Source organism: Ruditapes philippinarum, unplaced genomic scaffold (genome assembly GCF_026571515.1).
Source record: "Ruditapes philippinarum isolate M1 unplaced genomic scaffold, ASM2657151v2 ctg339_1_1_1_1, whole genome shotgun sequence".
Classification (NCBI taxonomy): Eukaryota; Metazoa; Mollusca; class Bivalvia; order Venerida; family Veneridae; genus Ruditapes; species Ruditapes philippinarum.
This window is the reverse complement of record NW_026860420.1, coordinates 248,133-275,902: the sequence shown is the minus strand read 5'-3', so window position 1 is coordinate 275,902 and position 27,770 is coordinate 248,133. Positions and strand designations below refer to the sequence as shown.

General features: G+C 31.9%; 3 protein-coding genes across 8 annotated transcripts in view; 2 read left to right on the top strand and 1 right to left on the bottom strand.

The window, feature by feature from the left end:
• Positions 1–27,770, bottom strand: part of LOC132759991 (nuclear factor of activated T-cells 5-like) — a 62,511-nt gene that overhangs the window by 20,647 nt on the left and 14,094 nt on the right. For 3 of the 6 annotated variants that reach the window (XM_060751872.1, XM_060751871.1, XM_060751873.1), the window contains 9 exons: positions 13,603–13,734; positions 11,981–12,085; positions 9,798–10,734; positions 8,213–8,285; positions 4,046–4,237; positions 3,562–3,752; positions 2,563–2,735; positions 1,363–1,559; positions 394–520 (listed from right to left, as the gene is read on the bottom strand). In XM_060751872.1, the coding sequence (XP_060607855.1) occupies positions 394–520; positions 1,363–1,559; positions 2,563–2,735; positions 3,562–3,752; positions 4,046–4,237; positions 8,213–8,285; positions 9,798–10,734; positions 11,981–12,085; positions 13,603–13,734 (2,127 nt within the window). Of the gene's footprint in view, positions 1–393; positions 521–1,362; positions 1,560–2,562; positions 2,736–3,561; positions 3,753–4,045; positions 4,238–8,212; positions 8,286–9,797; positions 10,735–11,980; positions 12,086–13,602; positions 13,735–17,471; positions 17,744–27,770 lie in introns of those variants that run through there. The other 3 variants (XM_060751876.1, XM_060751875.1, XM_060751874.1) reach the window with 3 other exon arrangements.
• On the top strand, positions 17,942–27,142 carry LOC132759993 (uncharacterized Nudix hydrolase NudL-like). The gene is made up of 3 exons (XM_060751877.1): positions 17,942–18,097; positions 24,257–25,023; positions 26,279–27,142. The coding sequence occupies exon 2, from the start codon at positions 24,258–24,260 to the stop codon at positions 25,017–25,019; it is 762 nt and encodes a 253-aa protein (XP_060607860.1). The 5' UTR covers positions 17,942–18,097; position 24,257; the 3' UTR covers positions 25,020–25,023; positions 26,279–27,142.
• On the top strand, positions 26,587–27,142 carry LOC132759994 (peroxisomal coenzyme A diphosphatase NUDT7-like). The gene has a single exon (XM_060751878.1). It carries the CDS (start codon positions 26,587–26,589, stop codon positions 27,079–27,081), a length of 495 nt encoding a protein of 164 aa, XP_060607861.1. The 3' UTR covers positions 27,082–27,142.

Sequence of the window (27,770 nt, the reverse complement as noted above, 5' to 3'; positions counted from 1 at the left end):
TATTTTTGGTATGCCGACAGGAAAGCTAATGTACAAACAATTTTCATTTTTATTTAGTAAAAGGGTACATAAATAAACAACTTAATATGAGACACAAAATTAAAACAAAAATCTTTTCAATGATTGATACAAGCTTAAAAATGCTTGAATTGCTCAGTTGCCAACAGACAAATTTGTTTTGTTTTTTTCTCTATACAATTAAACAGCACAATTCATTTCCTTTACTAAATATAGGTTGACTGAGACCACGAAATGTTTTAAATTTTTTTTTCAATACAGGATAATTAAGTCGAAACATTACACTTGATAGAATGAGCCACTCACAGGATGAAAGAGAGCTGGCGGACAGGCTGTATGATTGTGAGACTGCAATATAATAAATCAAACTCTTACCTGGCCTATAGAAGATTGGCTGTGGATCACTCAGCTTACCCCCACTGTTAACAACTACCTGACATTCTACCTTCTGTCCCATAAATGACTTGCCCGTATACTCTGGTACTGTCACTATCATGTGAGTCTATCAAGAAAGAGCACAGAAAATAAAGAGAGTCAGTTTTATTTGAAGCAGAAAGTTAGGATCACCGGCTAATATATATCAATTCTTTTGGATAGAATTTATGTTATAAGTGCTTTATTTAACTCTATTTAACATAAATTAGATATTTAAACAAAAGGTTTACACTTTTTCCTTTATATTATGCCAACAAGCTGAATAAAATACAGCGATGTTGCTTGCATATGAAAGATTTCAGCAAACACAACAAATGACTGTTCTATCTCATTTAAACGCCACTTGACTATTATCAGTGCTAGATAATGTTGGGACCAATAAAGAGGATGATTTCATATGAAAAACTCTACATAGCTATGAGTCCTGGTTAGTGACAGTTTTTTTTAGTTCACAGATGTATATATTTCATTCAAAATCTATGCTAGTGTTATGGGTCATGGAGAATGACCCCTAATCATATTGTGTTGACAACCTAGTGATGGCCTTCAGTAATTTTGAAGACAGGAGTTGCATGCAAAACTGTATCCAGGAAAATTCTGGTTTCACAAAGGGCCGTAATTCAGTAAAAATCCATGCTACAGTTATGGACCTTGGACAGTGACCTATCATTAAGTCAAAGCAGTTGCATGCAAATATTGTCAAAACTTGATAAGATATAAAGCTGTTCAAGAGGTTGCATGTGAAATTTAATCAAAGTGTTACGCTTAGACCAACACCTAAGTGAGATAGCTTGTCTATTCTTCAAATCATCAAGCAAAAAATCCTACACAATCAGTAAACTCTCCAAGTAAAGCAACTAGTAGATAGAAAATATCTTGATTATTTTTAAAAGTAATCAAACACGATACCGTCTGAAAATAATCTTTGTCTATATCTCCTTCCTTCTGCCAAACCACCACACTGGTATCATCTTCACTGACTTGCTGAAACAGAATATGTGTTCCCCGCAGAAAATTCTTTCCGATGATGAATAACTCTTCCCCACCTGTAATCAAGCACTCACTTAAACTCATCTTACATATCTCTGGCTGACCGACCGGCTGCGCTGAAAATGCACAAAGATATAAGATAAATCAATTATTTGCTTAAGATAAAAAAATTATTAATGCATGCAAGCAAAGACAATTTCGCCTGAAAATTTATGATATTTGTTAACATAAAGAAATATTATAACTCATTATTGATACTTCACAAGTTAGATTAAGTTACATCTATCACTAGTAAAAGCTCCAAGTATATGGTATATGTTACAATGAATTAATTAAGAATTTAAGATTAACATTTAACATTTTAGCTTACCGTTTAACACCACTGAAAGTACAAAGATTGCCTAACAATGTAACCTCTGACGTAGATCTGTAACATTTTATTATCAACATACAATTTTTATACCCTTAGTATTTAAACTATAATGTATGCAGATTTTCTTCTGTTGACATTAAGTTGAGATGAAATGAGCAGAAAACTGAGTTCTTATGATTAACAGTAAATACTCAAAAATGATATTTCAAGCCATAATAAATGCCCCCAAAGTGTGAGCGTTTTCAGTAATTCAAGACCTATAAATAAAGATAAAGAAAGTAAAATAATAGAAAAAGTTCCTGCTGACACTATGAAAGTTATATATATGTAATGATGTTTAAGTTTCAAACATTGGAGACTGCCTGTACATGTAAGCGTATTATTTCAGGTACAGACTTGGAAATGAGTAGATCCAATGATTTTCCATAACCTGGCTAGATATCTTCCTCACATGAAAGAAGAATTTCTAAAAGAAGTCCTATGATAATAAATGTCAGTTACCTTAACACCCGTGCAATGGAAGCCACTTCAACGAGGTTTGTACACATACAGAAAATAGCTTTAGGACTAACATGCTCAGCAAGGATATAAAATATCTAAAACCACTTGTCTGGGATAAACATGCACAAAATCAATGCTGAAATGCAATTTTTTTATTGCACAATGTTAGTAACAAACATGATATAAAAACTTGTTAGTTAAAAAATGTAAGTAAATTACTCAAAGTATCAAGACAAACAACATACTACAAAGGATGGTGGATGATGCCACTTGAAGAACCTGTGGGTTCCCACATGGTTTCTGAAACGTCACACGGAATATCATCCGAGCTTTCGTACTTTTCTTCTTCGCTTTAGCAATTCCTATCCTCTGTTCAACGTCTGCATTCCTCAGTTTAAGAATTCCTACACAGTCAACCCTGTAAATTAAACCAATTTTAAGACTAGAATAACTTCTATGTTTGGACATTAAATTATTAAACATCTCTGTTACAAAGAAATACATTACCTGTTGCAGAAATTTCTCCCTTTAAGTTACTGTCCATAACATGTGCATTTCCTAAAATCAAAATTATGACTTCTTCCAGTCAGAAGTGAGAAACTCCAAACTGGTTCCTTCAATTTTCATGTTACAAGAGGATATTTCAGAAACTTTTGTCAATCCACAGAAATCCTTGCCAAATCTTAATATAAACAAGCATTCTTGTTATATCCAAGTACTTTTTTTTTAATCCTAAATTTCAAAATTTCGCCATTTTGTAAAACTTCAAAAATTAAGACATTTTGTAATAACATTTCCAAATTTTGAGTAACAGCGCTCGTAGAACTGGTTCATAAATTTCCCTTTTACACCAAAAATGTCAACCAATGCCCCTAGTTGATTTACATAAATAACAAGCTTTCAAGCTGCCTGAAATGGACAATGTCATAAGTTATTATGTCCTTTACATTGTCAACTGAATGATAAGAGCTACCGTGGTGAAAACAAATTAAACATGGAGAGTGCCTCCGTCTACAATATTGGCTAAGCTTTGGCAACAAGATCAAACTGTGCCATCAAACATTACCATGAATTCTGATCCCTGAAAATTCAGCTAAATTTAATGTATTTTTGATCATAGCTCACCATGAACAAGCAGGTCAAATCTAATAGCTAAAAATTTGAAAAAGTGTGTGCTACAATGTATTCAATGCATATATCCTTGTAGTAATACAATATTTATAGAGTAAATGATATACACATACGATGCTGTCATGTCATTGGCAGAAGTCAGTTCTATTTCAATGACAGTGGTGCCATCTATGTCTTTCTCCGTACACATGGTGGAGTTCTTCCCACAAACTTTACATGCCTGGTAAAAACCATGCGGCCGCACACGTCCACTATCATTTCCAATAAATATTTGTAGAGTTGCTTCCCCTGAATAACCAAAGAGCTGAAAATGGGAAAAAAAATCATATATAATTATTTGTTCTTTGTGGCATAAATATATTCAAGTTTTGAAAGGTTACGATGTGAAATTGCAAATTATGTCACAAAACAATCAATTTCATTTACTTATTATGACTTCTCTTGGTTTCTTCAGGATCACTGGATTAATGGACTTGTTAGTCTGGCCCTAGAGTTTACTAGTACTGACAGTAACACTTACAGCATATTTTGAATCATATTTTGATATGACTTATACCTATACTATTCTTACAAAGTTTTGCAAATTTTGCTGTATACCTTGATTTGTGGATAAGCAGACCCACTCCTGTTTTTCACGGACCCACGACTTCCCTCTGTCAGATATCGTGCTCTATGTTGCTCCTCTGGCTGCTGTAGTATGCGTAACTCATAGCCGTGTATCTTAGCCGGGAACGCCTGACTTAAGATAGGTTCTTTTGCTCTTCTTAAACGTTCTCTTTGCTGTTTAACCTGTAAAAATTAAACAGAATCTTCATCCATCTTTTATCCTTATATAATATTATATTATTATACTTGTTGGCGACGCCGGTGAGCGGCGTCGTCTATTATGGAATGCTTTTTATTTTTGCCTACGGAAGGAGCTGTTATTATTAGCAGTTAATTTCATGTTGCGTTAATTAGTTTTATTTTGATTCGTAAAAATCAAGTAAACAAATGTGTTGTTATATTTGTATTTAATAACTTTATGTAAAAAGCATGTGCATTGCGATATTATTTTCACGAAATTGCAGGTTAAGTTTAACAGCTTGTCCCTTAGTTTACAATACTAAAACCCAGATTTCGAATATCGTTGTGGTCTAGATTGAGGCCGTATCAGTTCATTTATTCATTTATACATTTTCAAAATTTTCATACAAGAAGAAAGTTCACATGCAATTGAGTATAAGGATAGGTAATGGAACTGTTGTAAACGATTATCCTATTGATTTTATCCTTATTACATTTATCTGTTGCGCAGAATGGTTGTTTTCACAAAGTGTACCAGTATCCGGATGTTGAAAGTTATCCGATTTTCTGCAATTACTGCTGTCACATGGCCATCTATTTTTTATGAATACTTTACCATTATTTGCATGGCTTAATAAAACTGAGCATGCAGCATTTCATAATTTTGCTGTTTAGGGTGTTCTTTTCTCTATATTAAAGGGAAGTAACTCATGTTTACTAAATTATTTGTTCTTTTCTGTCTATCTTAGGTATTACTTATAATACTATTTTTATTGTATATAATTCACCAGTTGTAAGGTCATCAAAAGCATGTTAATGTTAATGTTAGGATTTCATATTCATTTAATATAAACTTGGAATTATTAATGTTATGTGCATACATGTATATCTTAGACAGTAGTATATTGATATGTTGAGACTTATAATTTTTCTGCATTTAAAGAGATACAGTTATGTCATTATTATTAAAGGGATGAGACTTTCATTTAAAGTTATAAATGATAACACATGTATTGATTGAAAATGTCCTTAAACTTGAATCAAGCAATATAATTAATAAAGTCTCAAAATCATATTCTGAATAGTTATTCTATTTTTTTCTAACATGTGCATAGTTTGAAAATGACAGCTTCTGTCTTATCTATTTGTAATGAAGGGACACCGGTCTCAACCTCCAGGTCTCCTGAGTCAACCCGACAACAGACTGTACATAGAGTAGATTGTTACTTGCCCTTGAATAAATGTGTGCACTAAATTTATAGTGGGTGATTTGTGCCACATGAAAACCAACATAGTACAAAAAGTAACCGGGCGCCAGATGAAAACATGAAAATAAAATCTACCACAAAGTGGTTGGTTTGTTGCATTTTCATAATTTTGCTCGATGCCCTTGACACGAAATTCAAATCAGCCTTCATAAAATTTCTTATGTTGGTCACAGGTTTGAGTTCTGGTCAAGCTCAAAGTTTTTCTCATCCTGTGACTGCATATAAGCATGAGTTCAATTTCCTATGCTCAGTAACATAAGAAATTCATGGACACAAATCGATATAGTGGGGAAATATGCTGTGGTTTAGAACTGTTTCATTATTAAAGAGAAAATGTGTAGCCGGCCGGATAGCTCAGTTGGTCTTCTGAAAGTCATGGGTTCGAGTCATGGTCAGGCAGTTTCAGTCAGGGTTTAGAAGTGGTTTTTCAATTGACACATGTTTGATTCATTTAACAGATTGCATTATTTGAAATGGACAAAGGCAGTATTGCATGATACTTTTAGATCTACAAAGGGCATTTGATACAGTTGAACACACTATACTGCACATGAAGAAGTTCTTATTCTTCTTCTTCATGAAACTTCAAGCATCTGCCATATATAATGACAGTTTAAGTCTTATCTCTGATAGACCGCAGCTGGTGGATGTGGCTGGTACTCATTCTACTACTGCTCTGAGTAACTATGGTGTCCCCCTGATCTTCATTTTAAGTCCTCTTTTATGTCTAATTTATGTCAATGACATGTCTTCAGAAAAAATATGGCCAGATTGATAAAAAACCTGTGTTCATCTTAAAAGTGTCAACAACCAAAATAAAATGTAAATAATGACCCCTTTAAAAATATACTTCAAGTTGATAGTATATTTCTACAGGGGATCATTATTTACATTTTTATTTTTTTTTTGGTTTTATAAACACAGTTTTTTTACCAATCTGGTCATCTGGTCATATTTTTTCTTCCCAGGTCCGATACTCGTGCCTGTGATTATATGCTGATGACTCAGGAATCCTTGTGTCTCGTAAAATAAATCTGAATAAATTCTTTCTTATAGCATGAGTCTTATAAGATTTCTTTATTGACTTTAAATTGTCTTTGCATCTTGGCAAGACAGAGTCTATTCTTATTTGGTTTAAGTTTCAACTTAAACTGGCCCTTGCCTCCAGGTCACATGTAATGGTACTGCTATAAAGTTCACATCTTTTGTTAAGTATTTAGGTGCAAATCTGGATCAAATTCTTTTGGCGTCGCCCTTTGATGCTTTGCATCAATGCTTTTCTTGTAATTGTATTGTTTGACGACACAATAATGTAGAATCATGTTATGGATGAGGAGTGAAATGCTCAAATCTAGAAATTAAAATTCATGTTCCGTTCTGTTCTTATAAGTTACATAACTTTTGTATAAAACCATAAGAAAGTGCATGCAGGTAGTACAAAAAACCATGACAGGCCTTTTTTATAAATTGGCCAGCTGAACCAGACCTTTGACAATTACATGTTGGTTATTAAAACCTTGATCATTTACCAACAAGCTATAAATAAGCAATATCAAGTGGAATGTTTTACACCACTTAAATAATTGTAAGACTGTTACAAAACTTATGTGTAGATGTAACATGTAAGCTGTCTGTAAAAAAAAAAACATCCTAAGCAATTACAGACAAGCTGGAATAAAACCCTGTGTAAATTAAATCTGGCTTTTATAGAAATTTTGGCAAAAAGTGAGATCTGAAATAAAAATCAAGTTGTGATAAAACCTTGATTCTAACACTATCGGATTTTTTTTCTATATAAACAAAGAAGGCCCGAAGCGTGCATTATTCTTCAACAATGCACTCGCCGTTCTTATTACCTCCCTGTGTATTTTCACATTGAGGGCGCCATTTTGTTTAAAAAAATCTGATAAATAAAAACATTTTTTGTCGAATTTTGTTGTGAAAGCTATCTAGAATGAAAGAAAATGGTCTAACTAAGAAAATGAATCCGAACACCAATATCTTTAATTCAGTCGTTAACGCTGTACAGACGTTTTAAGTGTTGTTTACGTGACGTCACAATGTAGCGCCAAACAGCATGTGCAAAACAATCAAATCAAGTACGCTATTCTAATGTCACAAACGAGTTAAGTTTTACATTTATTTCAATTATTACAATTCAACTTATGATTATTTATAAATAACAAAGCATTAGCTGCATTAGAATAAAGAAATGTTTGGATTTCTGATTCATTTTTAAAAAGAATAGGTATCAAGGAAAATGTCAGGAGCTTTGCACTTGAAACTAAGTATGTTAGTACGCTAAACTTAAATGCACTAGATGGCCTTGAAACCCATTTAACTGACTTACAAATATGATAAGATTTTGTTAATGTACTGTATTTTAAACATAAATTCAACGTATTGCACACATTTGATTTCTTTTTTTATTGTATCAGTCAAGATTTAAACATTTTATCTTGCCACTGTTATCTAATATATCCCCCGTTATCTGCAAGGATAATGATATTGAATAATTTTATACAACTATCAGAAACCTTGTCATGAAATAGAACTTGATTCAATTAAGACCAAATAATAATATAATACAGATGTGATCAGCTGTATTAATACATCATACATTTATACAAAATCATCATCAACAAGTATTATTTTACAAATAAAGTCACACAAATATTTCATATAAAATAGAAGCTTTAAATTGACTTACAACATTATGTGGAATAGATTGTGGTGTTTTGAATGGCTGCTCCACTGCTGTAGACATAGGAGGCGAATTCTGACTGTAAAGAAAAATCAATACAGCAATTAATAACCAGACAATTCAAATATTCTTCCTGGAGAAACTTACATAAGCTTTCCCTGTAAATTACAAATTAATAAATCTTAAATACCAAAGTATTGTTTATATTTAAAGAAATTTGTCTAAGTACTGATCACCTCTTTAAAGTAGGTCACATACGACTACCGTAAAACAAAATTTTTATAGTTATTAAAGATGTATTTCAATTTTAGTCTACTAGATGATAACAAATGGAACTACTGTTTCATGCTTTTATCATTTTTAAGCAACATTCAGTCATTCACATTACTTAATACTATTGCTGAGTTATCTTACATTCATATTATTAGTTATTTTAAACAATATTTTATTTATAAACATTTCATTTACATGATAATTGACAAATAATTAATTGTACGGATTGAGCAGGAAGCTTGAAAAGCTTTTTTAGAAACTCGCTCCGTCATATTATTAGTTATAAAGATTTTTAAAAGGTTATATGGCCCATTTAATCATTTAAGAATCTGAATTTAATTCAGCAAACTTCCTTTTTCAAAGAAAAACATGATTTTTTTTTCTAAATTTGACAGCAGCCATGTATACAAAACTATATAAAAAATCATGATTTTCCAAAGAAAAGGGACGTTACAAACATGCAGTATTATTAAGTTGGTATGACCACACATATTTATACTGGCAGCAAACTTAACCATCATGTGAGGGAGGACCAAGTACATGTTGCATTTTCATGTCTTTGATATGATTCAAGGCAAGATTCAGACAATATTTGAGCCGTGTCACGACAAAACCAACATAATGGCTTTACGACCAGCATGGATCCAGACCAGCCTGCGTATCCGCGCAGTCTGATCAGGATCCATGCTGTTCGCTTACAAACCCTATTACAAGTAGAGAAACTGATAGCAAACAGCATGGATCCTGATCAGACTGCGCGGATGCGCAAGCTAGTCTGGATCCATGCTGGTCGCAAACGCATAAAGTTGGTTTTGTCGTGACGCGGCTCATTTCTCCTATGACAGAGTCATTAGAGGCAGACAGTCATTATACCACAAAATCCACAGCTGTGGTCTTAACAGGGTAGAATCATAAACACTCTGTAAGCTACAACATAGCTTGATAGTGGCACCACAAAATCGGGATTCCCTGCCCACTTCAAATCGCTTGCCCTTTACCGCTGCAGGTTAAAAACTCCTACTATGTCTAATACTTAATAGGATGAGGCAAATTAATAATCTAAAATATTATGTAATACAACTTGTTTTGTTATGGTCATACAAAATGTATTAACTTGTTTATGTGGCATGTTCTGAATCATTCCAGAAACATTATACGACTATCCTACAAAGCAATTATCAATGTGGTATTATGCTATTTCTAGTATATAAGATATGGAGAGAAAGGTCTTAATATACATCAACCTATGTTAACAACATCGAGTAGGTACTTTAAGATTTATAGTATCAATATTATAAGATAAGTCAAGTAAGATTACCTTGGAGATACTTCACCGGTTCCCGACACAATTCCAGGAAACACACTAATTGGATTTGTCTCCGACTCTCCTTGCCCAAATAACTGGAAAGTAAAATCTGACGGAACCTCCTGCTGTGCACCCTCTGCGCTAAAAACATTATCTACACTTGGGGATAAAGCTGATGAAGCATCAGAATCATGTGGCAATCTCGGCACTTTGCAAGTTTTTACGCGATCAAGATTTTCATCAAGTTTTGTAACATCCCATTCACAGGCCATATCATATTTAACTTCACTCTCAATCATTGAATCTAACTGTAAATTATTAGTATGTGTAATCAGACTTGATTGAGTTGTTGTGTCCGAGACATTCACTGTTTTTGTGAGATTTTTCAACCCAGCGGTATCAGTTTCCATGTAAGAAGTTACATCAGTGTTCTCACCAAATGGACTTAAGTTCGACTCCCCATACGGACTGTTTGCAGATGAAGTTGGTGATGACTTTGAATAATCTGCAGGACTAGAAACTGTAAAGCTACCTGATGGGATAGTCACATGTAATCCTCGATCACTTATATTTTCCCCAGAAAGAAGTCTCTGAAGCACACCATTTTTTTCAATACTGTAGTCTTGGGATTGCTGATTATGAGAGTTTAAGTCTTCAAATGACGGCATTTCAGAACCGTTCAGTATAGAGTTATGCTCTGCATTTCCATGTATTCCTTCAACAGCTGTTTTTGATTTGAGAGAATTAACTAACCCATTTATCAGAGGTGTATTAACACCATTAAAGTTTGTTGGAGTGGTATTCATCTCCTGTAACCCTTGTATAACATACTGGGCATTCTGTTGTTGATCATGCTGCTGTGCAAGTCCATTCTGTTTCTTGTTTATCATCTGCACAAAAGGGTCTCCTTTAAAGCTCTGTAAATCATGTGGTAATGTACTCTCCATAGCTAAAATGTCAAAAGATTAAAAATATTTAGACTTTGCTAATTTCAATCAAAATTGAGGTTGATATATCTTAATATTAAAAATTATCATCAAGTCTATTATTTTTTAAAAGATTATTAAGGACACCTGTAAAAACATTATTCTGGGTTAAATGCAAGTATATTATGATTATTTAATTTCATATATAAACAAGCAATTATCATAGTATTGCAAGCAATCCATAAGTCCCCTACCGTTTAGAACCCCAGCAACATTCTGATGGGCCATTGGTCATTCAATTTTACCAGTGAATGAATGACATGAATGAACTTAAATCTTTTGAGTTCTAAGTTTGTCTATATCACAGTAATGTGTTAAGTTTCCATACCTAGTAAGGAAATTATGTTTATACAACCTTGTCATTATTACGATATGGGATTTTGAAGTAAATCCTTTAAGGAATGAAGAAGTTGGAGTGAAAAATACCAATTTCTCGAAAAAAATCTAAGTTCAAGGGGGACATAATTCTGGAAATAGTCTTGCTAGAGTATTTAACCTTCTCAAAAATGTTGAGTGATAATAAGAAACATATATATGAAGTTTGAAGTAGATACATTAGGAAATAAAGAAGTTATTTAAAAAAGACAACATTTTTTTTCATAAAAATTCTAAGTTCAAGGGAGGTAATACTGATAATTTTTGTGCTAGAGTTGTAAACCTTGTCACATATGATGTGGTTGATGACCAGAAACTTATATTTAAAGTTTGAAGTAAACACCTTAAGAAATAAAGAACTTATAGTGAAAAAGCTGAAAAATTTAAATCAGAAATCTTGAAATTCAGGCTATTTGTTGCCATAGCAACCAGAATTTTCAACATAGGAAGAAAAGAAAAAGATGTGCATAATCTCCAGACTGCCATCTACCCATATTTCAAGTTTCATAAAAATATTTTCAGTACTTTTTGAGTTATCACTGGATCCAGTTTATGTGTTAAATTTGCCATATTTTCAGACTATTTGTTGCCATAGCAACCAGAATTTTCAACATAGGAAGAAAAAAAAAAGACGTGCATAATTTCCATACCGCCATCTATCCATATATCAAGTTTCATAAAAATATTTTCAGTACTTTTCAAGTTATCGCGGGATCCAGTTTTGTGGACGGACTGACTGACGGACGGACGGACAGACGGTAAACCTAAAGTCCCCTCCGGTTAAACCGGTAGGGGACTTATAATACTTAAAATAATGTAAAACAGCAGACTTACTGTGTGTTGAATCTATACTGTTAGCCAGTATTTGTTGGTGACCAGCATTCTGACTGGCAATTACAATTGTCTTTAATATTTCTGCTGCAGATGATTCTGTCACACCTAAAACATGAAAGTTTCTAATTAAGAAATACATAATCAATAGAACTAAAAAGGGCATTTCAAATAAAATTTTGGTGCAGTTTAAAGCCATATGCTGACTTTCCAGTTAGAGGTGGAGGATGATAAATATTTTTTTTTAATCATTATTTTAACCACTAAAGATAGTTACAATATCTCTGGTGAGATGGTACAAGAGTGGTATGGCCTCTGCACATCACCGTGTTGCGATGAATATTTAAGCAAAGTTTTGACAAGATATGTAGGATTATTTAGATGAACACAGTAAAATTGGGTCCCTTATATCTAACCGTCAAGTGTGAACTTGACCTTAAACTAACACATGCGTGGTATGGGTTCTGCACATCATCCTGTTGAGGTACATGTAGACATTTAAGCCATGTTTGATGAAAATTTTCAAGGAGTGTAGGATTTATGGAATAGGCACAGCTGACACCAACTATCTGATGGTCCGATACAACAAAGTGATTTTACTTTGAGAATAGCTCCCTCTCCACATTTATGTCATTGTGGTGAGGATACAATAACAAAGAAAACAGATGAGATCAAGCTTAATACAGAGATTGGAATTTTGTAAACATGATATAAGTTGACATTTATAGAGATTTAGATCTACTGCTGTGTGAATCATAGCTAAAATTTCCAGCACCTGATAATGACCAACAACACATTGTTGATTTTCTTTGTCGCTTAAAAATTTTAATGCATTAAAGATAATTCATTCCATTAACATCTGTTGTTCTTATTTCTTTTCTATGAGTAGTATACCAATATATTTATATTTGGATAAAATCAAATATGAAAAGACTATATCCTCTGAAATCTTAAAATGAATTCAAATCATTTCTGAGAGATATGTTTCTTAAAACTATTAAGTACACTACCTAAAGCTGAATCAATTTTTCTGACATTAAGGGGAATATTTTTTGAAAAGGGATTGAAGTGCTATAGTAAAGTTCTACAATGTAAACGCACGGAAAAAGTATTTTTTACCATTTAAAATGCAAATTCTTACTTCCCTTTGTTTAAATGAAACTGCCCGATACATCACCGTGTGATCATCGATTGCTAATAAGATTTTCAATACCCAAAACTACTCATTTAAAACTTCTTTCCAGACAGAATTTATTTTCCAACACCTCTATTATTTATATAATTTTTGTAAAAATTATTGTAAAATATCTGCCAGATGTTAAGCATATTCATTTGTCATTTTCATTAACTACTTAACTCTGTAGTTTGCCAATATACACACTGTGACCATTATATTTATCATTAATGACTATTCAGAATAATTATCAATCACCTTTATTTTTTATTTATCATTAATTTTATGTCCTCTATTTATTCAGTATATCATATATCACCTTCATTTTGGCTTGCCTAATAATCACATCAAGATTTTTTTTCTCAGAATGCTCTATTTTTTATATATGTCATCCAATTTATTAAATAACCTCAGCATCATCACAAAGAAAATACATTTAACATTAACTAACCTGTAATCTCTTTATTCCCATCACCATGGAGGTTCACAGACTTCCCTTGTTCTCCAACATTGTTTTCTTGTGCACTGGGTGACAGGCCTTGTTTTTTCTCTGTACATTTCAAATGATTCTCTGTTGACATTTCTGTAAATGTAAATATGTAGATTTAAATGTCAGCATAATAAACTTTAACTGGTACTTCATTACATTATAAATAACAATTCGTTTTTCAGTAATAGTATAATTAAAGTATTATGTTTTTATGCACATATTGCAGAAATCTAAATCTTTTTAGTTTTACATTCAAAATGTATAATTTTCAGTTAATCACAAGTAGGCATTAAAGATTAATAAATAAACATCCCGATCAAATTTAAGAACTGTAAGTTAATGCAATCTCCAGTTGGGTAGGGACAAGCAATGCAATAACTTATGTAATTGTCACATGTCCAAAATGAATATTCACTCAGCACAATACTTAATAATTCAAACTTGTTTCAGTTGTTCATAATACATAAAAAAATCAGTACTTAGTATTTAATAATTGAACGATAATGGATTTATACCACAGGTTTAAACAAGTGACAGTTATAATCATAAGATAATATGATGTGATTCTCTATCAAACAGGATATAAATTATTTATTTAGTAATATATATAAACAATTAAGTTCCTTGTAAGTTTAATAAAGACCAGGGCAATTTCTAGCTATATATAGGGAAAAGGCCTCTGCTGAAAGGTTGTGCCGCACAAAGAAGAGCAGCTGTAATTGTTTCAGTCCAATTCATATCAACTGTACATGTATATTGATATAGGATGAATTATACATGGATATTTTATTTGTTATTTCACTTTGAGTGTCTTACTTGCTTTCATGATTTCAGTAAAATACATTTAAAAATGATTTTCTGTAAACAAAATCATTACGTAGAATATTTATAAAAGCCCTTAGCATTATAATTTTGTCTGCTCACGTTTTGTCATTACTACCATGAAATAAATAAATTAAGAAAACTGTGGATAAACTGTTTCAATTTATTTAAAAGATGGAATCTCAAGCTTAAATAGCATGGTCATCTTCAGTCTTTTTACTGAACATCCCATTTACCTCAACTAAACCAAAATATTCCTAGCAAAACTTTTGTTTCAAAGTTTTCTTTCTTACCACAATTTTGATGATGCAATTAGACATTTTATGTGTTTCCAAGATACAGGCACAAACTAAGCTAAAAATATTTGTAGCTACATACATGAATGGTAACAGTTATTATTTTAACATTATGTTTTAAAGTTGCCTTTATTAGTAAGAATTCAGCATCCAGAGTGAAGTCCTCCATTAAGTCACAAAGGCTTTTTTAGACAAGTGGAGAATATTTGTTATTTCTTGACATTTAAAATTAATTTAAAAAAAATCCATATAGATACATGTAATTATTTGACAAAAAAGCATTGTTTGAAAATCTACCTTTCATTTGCAGTGATTTTTCAACTTATGTAACACGAGCCTATAAAAGGCCTCTTCCCTGTAGAAGTTTTCTTTAAAATCATGCAGTTTTCTCAAAAATCTGTATTTGTAACTGCTTTTTTACTTCCCATATTAGCAATTTTAACACTAATTCTTCCATAAAATCTTCCCAATTAAGTATGAAAAAACTACTGATATGACAAAAGTTTAAATGATTTGTCTTAGAATTACAATAGTACAATTCACTTAAAGGAGATGTGTAAGCAGTTAGGAAACTCAGTCAGTAGAGTTGTGGGATGGTTTTCCAAGAGTCCGGGGTTCAAGTCTTGGTCAGGCTGCACATTTTTCCTATCATAAAAAATCAATCCCAATCTTCGAAATTAACATTTTGAGGTTACTAGCCATTCGGGCCAGTAACATTTGAGAAGTTACTTGCCCAAAACCAACTTTATTAGCCAGAATAAATTTTTCAAATTTTGATGTTTTTTTCTTATCTTTAATGCTGAAGGTAAATAAAGAAACAAAAAGAAATCCAATACAAGTCTTGTGTCATAATTTATTTTATTGTTATTTCATGCTGTACATGAAAATAATTTTTCATGGTTACTATGATATGATACTTGACAATGGAAAACGGAACATAAACAAAGTTGGTTCCCAATAAATTACTCACTTTACATGGCTAACGGAAGTAAGCCAAGAAACAGTAGTGACCTGGCAAAAAGTGCGCGCCTGAACACCACTATAATGAATTTCATGATCGGAAACTTTACTTGCCAGGTGGGCAACAAAATTGGATTTTTTAATTGCCTGAATTTTATATTTACCCGCCAGGGCGATCGGGCAAGTGCTAATTTCGAAGACTGCAATCTTCACACGGACCGACATACATGAGACAAATGAAATGGGCCAAATCTGGATTTTCAGCTGGATTTTGAGGCTCAAAACTGGATTTTTTTATCAACTCGAATTTCAATGCGTGTTTGGCACATTTGGTTCAAAGAATCTATATTACCCTCAAAATCATTAAATGATTATACTTTTTATGATTTTTTGTTGATCAATATTAATTCAAATTTCCCCAAAAAAAAAAAAAAAATAGATAAATAAATAAGTTGGTAGTCATACAGGCCTAATTCTAAAACAGTCCACACTTTCACATTTCATTATTTTCAGTTTTGAAGAATTTATTATGTCCTTTCAGTCATTCAATAATTTAAACACAAGCTATTTGAAAACGTGCAACAACTATTTCATGAACATAAGACTATGATAAGTTTAAATAACCGTAACATAAGTCACGACATGCAAAATCGTTCCGTTAATTAAATCCACATTTTTTTGCCTCGATGATTGTGGTAATTCCTAAACAAAACAAAAAATTACCCACCTCACCTAAAAATAGGGTTAATTAGACATCTGAAACAGCGTTTGAATGATCCACTTTAAATGATTCTGCTCACCTTTTATCTTTAATGCAGTGCGGCAACTAAATCAAAGAAAATCAAAGGTTTGAAGCTCGAATTCAATACATGTAAATTTACAGGGTAGTTTTGTTGATGACGTAGCGTGGTAATACCTCTACTGCCCAAATTAAAAAGAGGTCAATTACTGACACACGACAACGGTGATAAGTTAACATGTGAGAATAACTTTGGGTATTGAACTGTTTTATTACGTGCACCTGCCTGTATTAGCGACTCAACATTTAATTCCGTTAATTTAGGATATGGAACAGATAACTTTACTTGCCAGGTGGGCAACAAAATTGGATTTTTTAATTGCCTGAATTTTATATTTACCCGCCAGGGCGATCGGGCAAGTGCTAATTTCGAAGACTGCAATCTTCACACGGACCAATGTCATGAATGTATCATTGCCATCTCACATTACCAAAAGCTATGCATTTTATTTTACAGAACAATGTAAATACTCACATTATTGCAACTTAGTTCTTTTTTATCTTCAATTACAAGGTCACTGTAACTGTAACACCAGTCAATGACCTACTCATATCTACTTACAAGTATCTGACTTAGTTAGTTCTCATTCAATGCAAACAACTATTTATATGTTAAAAAAATGTAAATCTACATATATATTAAATATATTAATGTAGAGCTATTTAGAAATCAATTTAAGGTTTAATTACAATTTCCATGACACTCTAGCTTTGAATGACACACATTCAAAATCTTACTTTTTTCATGAATTTTTTAATAACAATTCTTGTAAGCAAGATTCTGTATCTTATTTGATAATGAAGTGTGTGTGTATACACTCGAGAAAACCGTAGCAACAGACATAATTTGGATCTTGAGATGTCAACATGTTTCGCAAAATTTGCAGACAATGAAAAGAAAGTCGGTCAGGCGTGACACCTCTCCGCCATCTTGAAAACAGACTGATTCTTACCTTGTTGTTTAAAATTAATCTACGTAAACAAAAGGGATTATCATCAAATCTATTACTTAGTTTAATTCATAAAAACATTATTTTATTGTCAGTCAAAAATATATGTATTGCCACACTTAATATAAATATTTTTTTGCTAATATAATCTGAGCGCTGTAAATCTGTCGTCTAGCCAAAATGAGAACATAATTTATCCACATACTTTAGTGAGGTTAACCCCGATTGGTGCAATGTAAAACCTGCAAGACTGCGTCACTGTATGATTGAAAGCCGAAGTAAAGTTTATCAAATAAAGAGCGATCCAGTCCAAAATACCCACCAATGAAAATGCACGTAACAAATGTAAACACAATTGGCTGTGACGACTGGGAAAACCCTATTTTTTCCACAAATTGGTAAATATGTTCTATTTATGTATATGCAGGGCTATAATTCATAAAAGACTCTTGTAAATCTACTAAGGTAAAGTCGCTTGACTGACTCCGTGAGAACGTGTGTAGGGGCAAGGGACCTAAAAATGAAAAATATTTGTAGTAACGAAATTACGAATTAAATCTTAGATTTTACACAGGCAGATAACCAGTTGCACAGAATTATTCAAGGATATTTGACATACATTGAAGAAAGTAATAGTTTATAATCCATCGCACCAAAAAATAATGACTGACAGCATTCCTATACAATTTTCATTTTTTTCGTTTGTTACAAATGTAAGGGAATAGATTACTGTTAACGAAAAAAAGAACTGTCAATGTCATTAGGTTTATCTTTGGTTTTCATAAAATATTTAATGTTGAAGCCCAGCAAACAAAAGACGTTGCACCAACGTTGTACTGACGTTAGACCCTGACGTTGGGTTAACGTTGGCAGAAGGTTGGATTTGAAAGTTTTTTAGACGTCAGAAACCGACGTCTATACAACGTCATAAGATGACCTTTATCCAACCTTTTCTGACCATTATCTGACCGTAATCCAACCTTTTCTGACCATTATTTGGACATAATCCAACCATTATCTGACCATAATCCAACCTTTTCTGACCATTATCTGACCATATGCCAACCTTATCTGACCAAATTTTCTGACCATGATTTAACCTCATTTAAAACTTTTGGAATATGATTTTTTTTCATTTTGAAGCTCTTTAATAGGGTTAATAAATAAGCATTCTTATGATTTTAGGAATTTATTTTATACTCAGAATTACAAGTACAAAACAAGAAATGTAGTACTATAACAAATGCAAGATTTACATAATATTTTTTGAAACTATTAAACTTGACGGTATGTACTTTAATAACGCTTCATGTATTAATTAAGCATGTTTTAGAAATAAGATAAACAAAATCCTTGAATATTAACACTGACATTTTATATAGCAAACATCCATGCATGTGTTTTTTCTTATATCACCACTGAACTGATCACTCTGAGTTTGGGATTTTTCAATCATCTATCCAACTCACTGATTGTATATTTGTCTTTGTATTTTATAACTGAATCTAGATCTGAATGTTAAATGGAACAATATTCTGAATATTTTGTTATAACTATAAATAGCAATGTTCATGTATCTTCATTAGTATTCTAGCTTCTTTCGTCCTCCTCCACTATGTCGATCTGGGGCATACTTTAAGCGAATCATTACCGTCTCCAACCTGAGATCTCATCACACTTTCTGAAATTAAAAAAAAAATAAAATAATCAGTTACAAGTGCAAGAAATAAATCACTTATACATATTATAATTAAACGAAATTCTAACAAAACTCTCCAGCTACTTAAAAAGATACTTATTATTTTTAATTTAGTTTAAACCATGTAGTTTCGTGTACCTACTGTATATATCTATTAATTTTGATAAAAATGGCTTCGTGAATTTCATTATAAAATCAAGGGTAATAAGATCACTGTATTTTCTACAATATTTTGAAATATACCTGTCACAAAATCTTGGTAGGTTTTCATTTTTCTTTTCCTCTAAATATTTTCATCTTCCTCATGAACTTTTGACACGTGTTGAATTATCATAATTTTCACAATCTGAAAGACGAAATATAATCGTTTTAGAATTTAATCATGTGGTGGAAGGATGTTTGTCTAATACAATAGGCAAAATCCAATTACTATTAATCTTAGTTAACTCATAAGCGCATGAAAAACTGATATAACAAATACCAAAATGAAATTAATTCTACTCTCGCAAAAATTGATATTGTTATTTTTTTATATTCAATGTACTTTGTACAAATGCTCATACAACATCAAAGAAATTCACATGTTACTGTCATTTTTATAGATATTATCTCTGCCCAGCATGATCTGGTCTGCTAAGTGTATATAGGACAGACTGGCTTAGTGTAAAAACGTTTTATGATACGAGCATACAACTTGTTGATAAGCAGGCTAATTAACAAACTATTACTTTTATTGATTTATAACTATGATAATGTGTTTTCTGATTGATAATATGTTGTTTGATTACATTAATAAAAAGATAGCTAGTCAAATACAATGTGCTTTTAGATATATCTTATATCTTAGTCGTATTACATATGTATCAAATGCCATGAATCATTATCATAATATAAGAAACACATGGTATGCTAACAGTATGGGTAAAGTATTTCAATTAACAACGAGTAGTTTAACAACTACACAGATATCAAAATCAAACTGCATCTGATACATGTGTAAATGACTGGCCCCTCATATAAGGGAAATTCATGTTGATAAGAAATAAGAGGAAATTTTATTTACCAGCATTTGAATAATAAGAGTCTTACGTACTGCATTTAACTTTTTATTGATTTCAATTGCTAGGATATTTCCTACCATTGATTGTGAATTTATTTGGCATGGCGATATAGTGTGGGAAAAATGATCCGATTATACAGACTGTTCTATAGCAAATGATAAAGTGTTCTTACGTGGAAACAAAAATATTTATCTCGCGAAAACACGTTACATTAAGTTTTACCAGTCAAACATTTCAATGATCAAATAACCATCGAATCCATGCAAACATGCGGTAAATTAGCATTGAAAATAATATATAATGTTTGCCTACCTTTTTCTTTTGTTTGGATTATACAACTTTGTCTGTCAACCCGTCGTTTTTTTGTCCGCCAATACAATTGAATTTCAAATACGATAAGTCGCAAATTCGAATTTACTAAATTATTTACCACTATAAAATGAAGCCCTCAAAAATGATAACAACTTCATTGTAAATTATATAAACACTTCTTAGACTAATTCGAGGAGATAAGATATTATTTAAACGAAAATAGAGCAAATATATTTCATACTGATCTGCGACTATCCGTTTACCGAGCGCCACCTATCGAATATCGTACGTTAGCCACCCACGTGATACTGTTGTTTTGATGGAGAAAATAAATATATAATGTTCCCTTTCTAAACTTAAACTTAAAATTCTCGCTGTTTATGCTTTCATTTATATATATTGCATGGTTTCATAAATTAAATTCACCTATTGTCAGATTACCGACCAAAACCCGACGTCGAGTCGACGTCAAAATGAAACGTCTGTTAGACGTCGGGGATTCAACGTCGATTTGACGTTGTATGAAGGTCACCGACGTCGCGACCAAAATTCAACGTTGATCCAACGTTGGGTCAACGTCGGGTGTTTGCTGGGAGAGTCCAAAAGTATTTCTGAGAAGATCTGATTGCATTGTTGTTGTTACAGAATGTCACAACTGATCAAGTCATGATTAAGGCATAATTGCGAGTTGCGGGTGTTGAAAGATATTAAAATGAAAAATATCTAAATTTATTATCCAAACAAAACATATGCTTTATTTACCAAGAATAATTATAAAAAAACGATTGAAACAAACCCCTTTAAAAAACCATCAAATTCAAATCTGAAAGTACACATTTAAGCGAGACATGCATGATCTTATACGCAGACATCAGATTAATTGGTCATAACCCTTTCCTCTGACGTCCAGTCTACTTTTCTTTAACAAAAACAAATTCAGTGCTTTTTATTCAATTGATTGTTGCTAACATAAATTTCTCAAAAAAAATATTGTCAAAGTTAATTGCTTCAAAGTTCAAACTTTTAAAACTTAATCATTTTTTAAAAATTGGAATGCATTTCTAAAGAAAATGCCCTTTAAATTTTATTTCTCAATTATGCCACTTTTTGACTTTGAAAACTTGGTTATGAATTTGTTTTATTAATGCACATTTCTCAAAAAAGCATCAAAGATTTTCACCTCAAACCTTTAGAGATAATCTTTAACACCAATTTGTTTATTGAAGCAAAATGGGGTCTGCACATCATGATATAATGGTGATCACTTATGCCAAGTTATTTTAAAGATTTTGCACTAGTTTAAAAGTTATAGGCAGCAGTATGACAGACAGAGACCATTCCTATAATCCCCTCTTTCCAATATCCTTTACTAATTGTATTTAACTTCTGTACAAGTTAGTATAAATTTATGCACAAAATTAATATAATTTATATTTAGACCCAATGACATGATGGATAAAATTATGATGGATAAAATCATCATACTGCATGAAGTTAATGTGATTCAAACATTAAATAGGTCTCTTTTTATTACAAATTTGTTATTAACTGATGTACCGGGTATCATGTATGGATGAAATAACCGTCAGGATCAAAGTTTTAAAATGAATTATTTAAAGATGACCTTGACATTTGACATACCATCACTAATAAAGGGCTTAATCACTCTATCAGTTTTTTTGCAATTGATAATAAGAAAAAAATAGGTTTGGCTCTTGTTTGTTGTGTTTTTTAAGCAATAAGGGGTATTCAGCAAATTCAATCTAGATAAAAAAATTAGGTCACGACCATTTCAAATCAAATAAAAACAGAGACCATTCCTATAATCCCCTTAATATCCTTTTTCTGTACAATCAAATAAAAACCTTTATTAGATTTTGTAAGAATGAATACATATAATAATAATAGTAAGTAGAGGAGGGTGAGCGAAAAAGGGCCATCATGGCCTTCTTGTACAAACATTGTGTCTTTAAATAATAATTATTTTAATGTAATGAGTTGTTGTTTTGACTGAATACATTCTTACTTTTTTGCTTATGTATGTAACATTCCTACTATTTTGCTTTGAAAAAACAGGAAATAATTTTTAAAAAGTAACCTGCAAGTAGTTGAATAGTAATTTTAAACTAACGATATATGAAAATCTGGTAAATACATACTGTGCATCAATTGAATTGTTTTATTATCCGTCACATGATGAAGTTCTGTCATGGACAGCTAAGTATAGCAAATTTTCATAATTCAGATAACCTTTTCAATGATATGTAAGTCCAGGATACTTCGACCTTTAAAAGTGGCTACAGTCTGACATGTCCGACAGTTGACCATTCTTTATCTTATTTTAGTTTACTTGATAATGTTTTGTTTATTTGCACAATAAAGTACATGCATAATTGTAAAGGTTGATTTGCAAGTTAACAACAAAGTTTACCTTATACAGGTTATACATGTTTATTAACTGCAGTATTGATATATATATTTATGGAATGCTTGTTTGTTTGTTTAATTGCATTTTAACATACATATATGGACATATACATAAGGACATATGTATGTGGTCAAATGGCAACATTCCAAATTCTATATCAGGTCTTGCTCCTGTCTGGTATTCAAGCAAGACACAGACTTATAATTTCTGTTAAATGTCTAAAACAACATGTGGGATTTATGTGCATACTTTAAAATAACAATCTCTGAATAAATACATGTATATTTCTATTCCCAGTTTACCATACTTGTATAAAATAATTAAAACCTATTACAAAAACAGTTTTACAAACGAAAGTGTTTATTTTTCATTTCTATGAAGTGGCCTGTAAAGAAAAGTGTCACTTTTCAACCCCTCATAGAGTACATGGTCTGTAAAGGAAAGTGTCACTTTACATTTCTGTAGAGGAAAGTATCACTTGTCCATCTCCATTAAGTAGTCTGTAAAGGAAAGTGTTCATTTTTCCATTTCCATAAAGTGGTCTGTCAAGAAAAGTGTCACTTTTCCACCCCCCATAGAGTGGTCCGTATTTAAAAGAAAAGTGTCATTTTTCTACCCCCATAGAGTGGTCTGTATTTAAAAGAAAAGTGTCATTTTTCCATTTCCATAAAGTTGTCTGTAAAGAAAAGTGTCACTTTTCTACCCCCATAGAGTGGTCTGTATTTAGAATGGAAGTGTCACTGTTCCATCACTATAGAGTGGTCTTTACAGAAAGTGTATTTTTTCTTTTTCTATGTCTATTGAGTGGTCTTTATAGATATAAGTATCAATTTTTCCTTTTTCCATGGAGTAGTCTTTTTAGAAAAATATCAAATTTAGTGAAAATTTCCAAATCTGTACTGACTGAAAAGAAGAACAAAGCAGACCATGGCCATATGGCACAGATGTATTGACTTGTCTTGGTCTGCACTGGTTGCATCGATCATGATAGAAACAGTCACCGCTAGCGACTAATGGTTTAGCAGCCTAACTAGATACAATGTATTTATATGGCTGAAGCTTGTTGCCTATAAAACACAAGTTCAGTTTGACTGAAGTGATACTTACTGTACTGATGTCCTTACAATATGATAAACCATGATTTTACATTTAAGTGGCCTAACATCCTAAAATTTGCCCTGATAAAAGTTCAAATTTTAGCAAGCTAGTAACCTTTTGATAAGGGTTAAAATCTGCTTCATTGCAAGTACAGTTATAAATGGGTTTTTTTTCTGTCTTTATTTTTCAGTATGATAACCAGTAATGATGACATGGATCAACTTGTAAAACCTGTTGCTGAAAAAAGTATAGAGGAGTTGAGATCCATCTTCAAGCCATTTGATATATTACACAACCCTGAGGTATTCAAATTGCAGTACCCAGAAGGAATTTTTCGCAAAGCAAGTGTTTTAATGCCGTTATGTTTTAAAAATGGAGAATATCATATAATTCTTACATTACGATCTAAAGACCTCACACATCATGCAGGATATGTTGCTTTCCCAGGTGGTATGCAAGATGACACTGATAAAGATGAAATAGCTACTGCACTAAGAGAAGCAGAAGAAGAAATTGGACTTGATCCCAAATGTGTTGAAATTATTGGATTGTTTTCTCCCGGCCTTGTGAGACCTAACTCTATAGTATATCCAGTTCTAGGCATTGTTCCAAGTGATTTTACACCTGTGATTAATGAAAATGAAGTCTCGCTAGTGTTTGAGTTACCATTACGTAGATTTTTGTCGTCGGAGAGGAGAAGGATTTCTGATTTTCTGTCATCTACCAATGCTACATATCATGTTTACCATTTTATAGACCATGTGAAAGGGGAAGAAGTTGATACATGGGGATTTACTGCCTCATTTTGTTGCATGACAGCACTGGGAGTTTACCAGAGTGAACACACTTTCTCTTTCTATGAACACTTTAATATTAACAAGAACAATATTTTTGTACCTACTGCCACAGACCTTATTGTGAAAGAAGTATTAAAACAAACATCCAAATACTGATCAGGTTAGTGTTAAATAAAATCCATTATTTTGTTTTATAAACCTCACATTTGACTTATCTTTGTTTTGATCTTGACTATTTTGTATAATTATAATTATACAAATACATGTGTATAACCTCCTTTAAAGAACCGGTAACTTTTTTATGGTTTTAAATCATAAATATGATGCTCAAATTAAGATTAATCAATATTGTAAGCTCCAAAAAGCATAAAAATTAACATTTCATGTAAATTAAGGGAGGTAATTAGAAATTTATTTTCTATAAAATCTAAGTCAAATTTTTCAATAAGAAATGAATGCGTATATTTTAATGATTACATAGAGGATATTTGTTTGTTTCAGTGTAAGATCGAAAAATATTTCACCGAGTGAACACCAGATGCAATATTTTCCACGAGTGGCGTAGCCACGAGTGAAAATATTGCATCTGGGGTTCACGAGTGAAATATTATTTGATCTTACATGTAAAACAAACAAATTTTCTGTTTATTTCATGATTTTTTAACGATTTTTACACCATTTTACTGATTTTTGCCGCGTAACGTCATGCTCTTATCTTCATGACGTCATCAAATAATGACGTCACAATGTTGAAGCAAAATATAATTCCATGATTATTTTTAGATTTTAGATGTTTTTCAGCACAACGTTCGTAAATATTTACGAACTACAGTTATCACGTACATTTTTTATTATGATTGACTACATTTCCGCTGAAAAAAAAACATTCATTAATGATAAATATTTTATTTTTACGCCAAATATAGTTCGGCTACTGTGAAATTATATTTGGTAATCATTACTGTGAAATTATCAGAATATAATTAACCGTTATAATTCAGTAATCTACTGCAAAACATGTAATAAATAATTATAATGTGCACAAATATTTGAAGTACATATTTTACATATTCTTTGATGTTGGAAAATTGCTTTATATGCATAATTTGTCATACATGTATATAAAATTTCACTTAAGTGTGGTAACAACCTCAATTACAACATATAGGATCTTTAACATCTGTATAAATTGTACATGTAACTTTATTTGTCTTTTTAAAAATAAGAATTGTTTTCCTATTCTGCTGTAAAGATTATATTTAAGTCAAATATTAGTACAGTATGCATTAATGGAAGTAGAAAAAATATTCTAACATGGTTATGGTTTTACTCAGATGAATGTCTAAAAAAAAATTGATTTAATGATATACATGTATAAATGTCCAGCGTTTTATCGTTACATTGTTCTGTTTCAGACTTTTTGACCCAGATATACTGGGTTGGTTACATTGCTAAAATAGGGATGTCTAACAAGGGCATTACTTCAGATGTTGCCATGACAACACCAGATAGAAGTACCTTAAAAACATTATTCAAACCATTTGACACCCGGTTCAACAAGGAAAATTTTGACCTTCATATTCCAGATAACATGTGTTTTATTTTTAGACGTGCCAGTGTTTTAATACCCTTGTTTTATAAAGATGGTGAAATCCATGTACTTTTGACAGTGAGGACAAAACACTAAACAAGTCATTCGGGAGAAGTTGCATTTCCAGGAGGAATGTCACATCCTGGAGATTTGGATGTCATAGCAACGGCTCTCCGTGAAACAGAGGAGGAAATTGGTATACATCCTGAAAATGTGGACATTGTTGCTACATTGCCACCTTACGTTATTGATCCAAATTTCCTAGTAACACCAGTTGTTGGCATCATTTCTAGTGATATAAAACTTAATGTCAATCCACAAGAAGTGGATACAGTATTTGACTTGCCGCTTAAAAGGTTTCTAAGTGAAGACGGAAGAACTCAAAAAATATTTTCATCTAATGGGATGGATTTTAATCTATATCATTTTTATGAAGCTGTGAATGGTCAGACGGTAGACATATGGGGGTTTGCTTCATTGATTTCTATACAATCAGCCATTGTGACTTATCAGTCAAACTTAGAAATATGTTTTTACAAAGATATTATTGTAACAAAGACAAACTGTTTTACAGTAGTGTCTACACAAGAAATTGTTAATAAGCTTATTAGTCAAGCTAAGCTGTGATAAAATTTCTGTTAATTTGTGTTGTTTATTCAAGGAAAAAATAATTAAATTATAAATTGTTTTATTTTGCCCTTATGTTTGATTGTGGAATTATTCAGTATTTGTAGAGTTATTGCCCTTGACTCAGAAGAATTGGATTGTGTTTTTTATTCCCCAACCACTTACGGGTAGGTGGAGTCATGTAGAATTTCCTTTGTCTGTCCCTCTGTTACTATGACTGCCGGGAGTGTCCTGCTATATGTCAGTAGGAATGTGGGTTCATCCGTGTCCTATGGACACATTTCTAGTTCTCTAATAATTTACTATTGTATCTAGTGAAAATGTAAAGTTAATTAAAGAGTTTTATGCAATAACTGATTGAAAACAAACTAATAATGTGCTTATTATTATGATTATTAATGGTGGTTCTCATTTCTGTATTCTTCTAACATGACAAGTTTCTGGCTGGTGATTATTATAATTCCATGTTGTTTGTTTGGTCATCACAATTTAAGTCAAAACAGAAAAGATGATTTTGGCCAACCTTGGATGTTACAAATTTCAAAGCAACAACAGGGGTCAAAACTATGTATAGACTTCAGTTATTATATCACACAGGGATAAACAGTGGCTGCATTTCTTAAGCCTCAAACATTAAAAGCAACCCCTCAGCCACAAGGGACACTACAAGGATTGTCAGTTTTGTACTT

Coding starts and splice junctions, on each gene's coding strand:
- LOC132759993 (XM_060751877.1), top strand. CDS start 24,258: ATGATAACCAGTAATGATGACATGGATCAACTTGTAAAACCTGTTGCT.
- LOC132759994 (XM_060751878.1), top strand. CDS start 26,587: ATGTCACATCCTGGAGATTTGGATGTCATAGCAACGGCTCTCCGTGAA.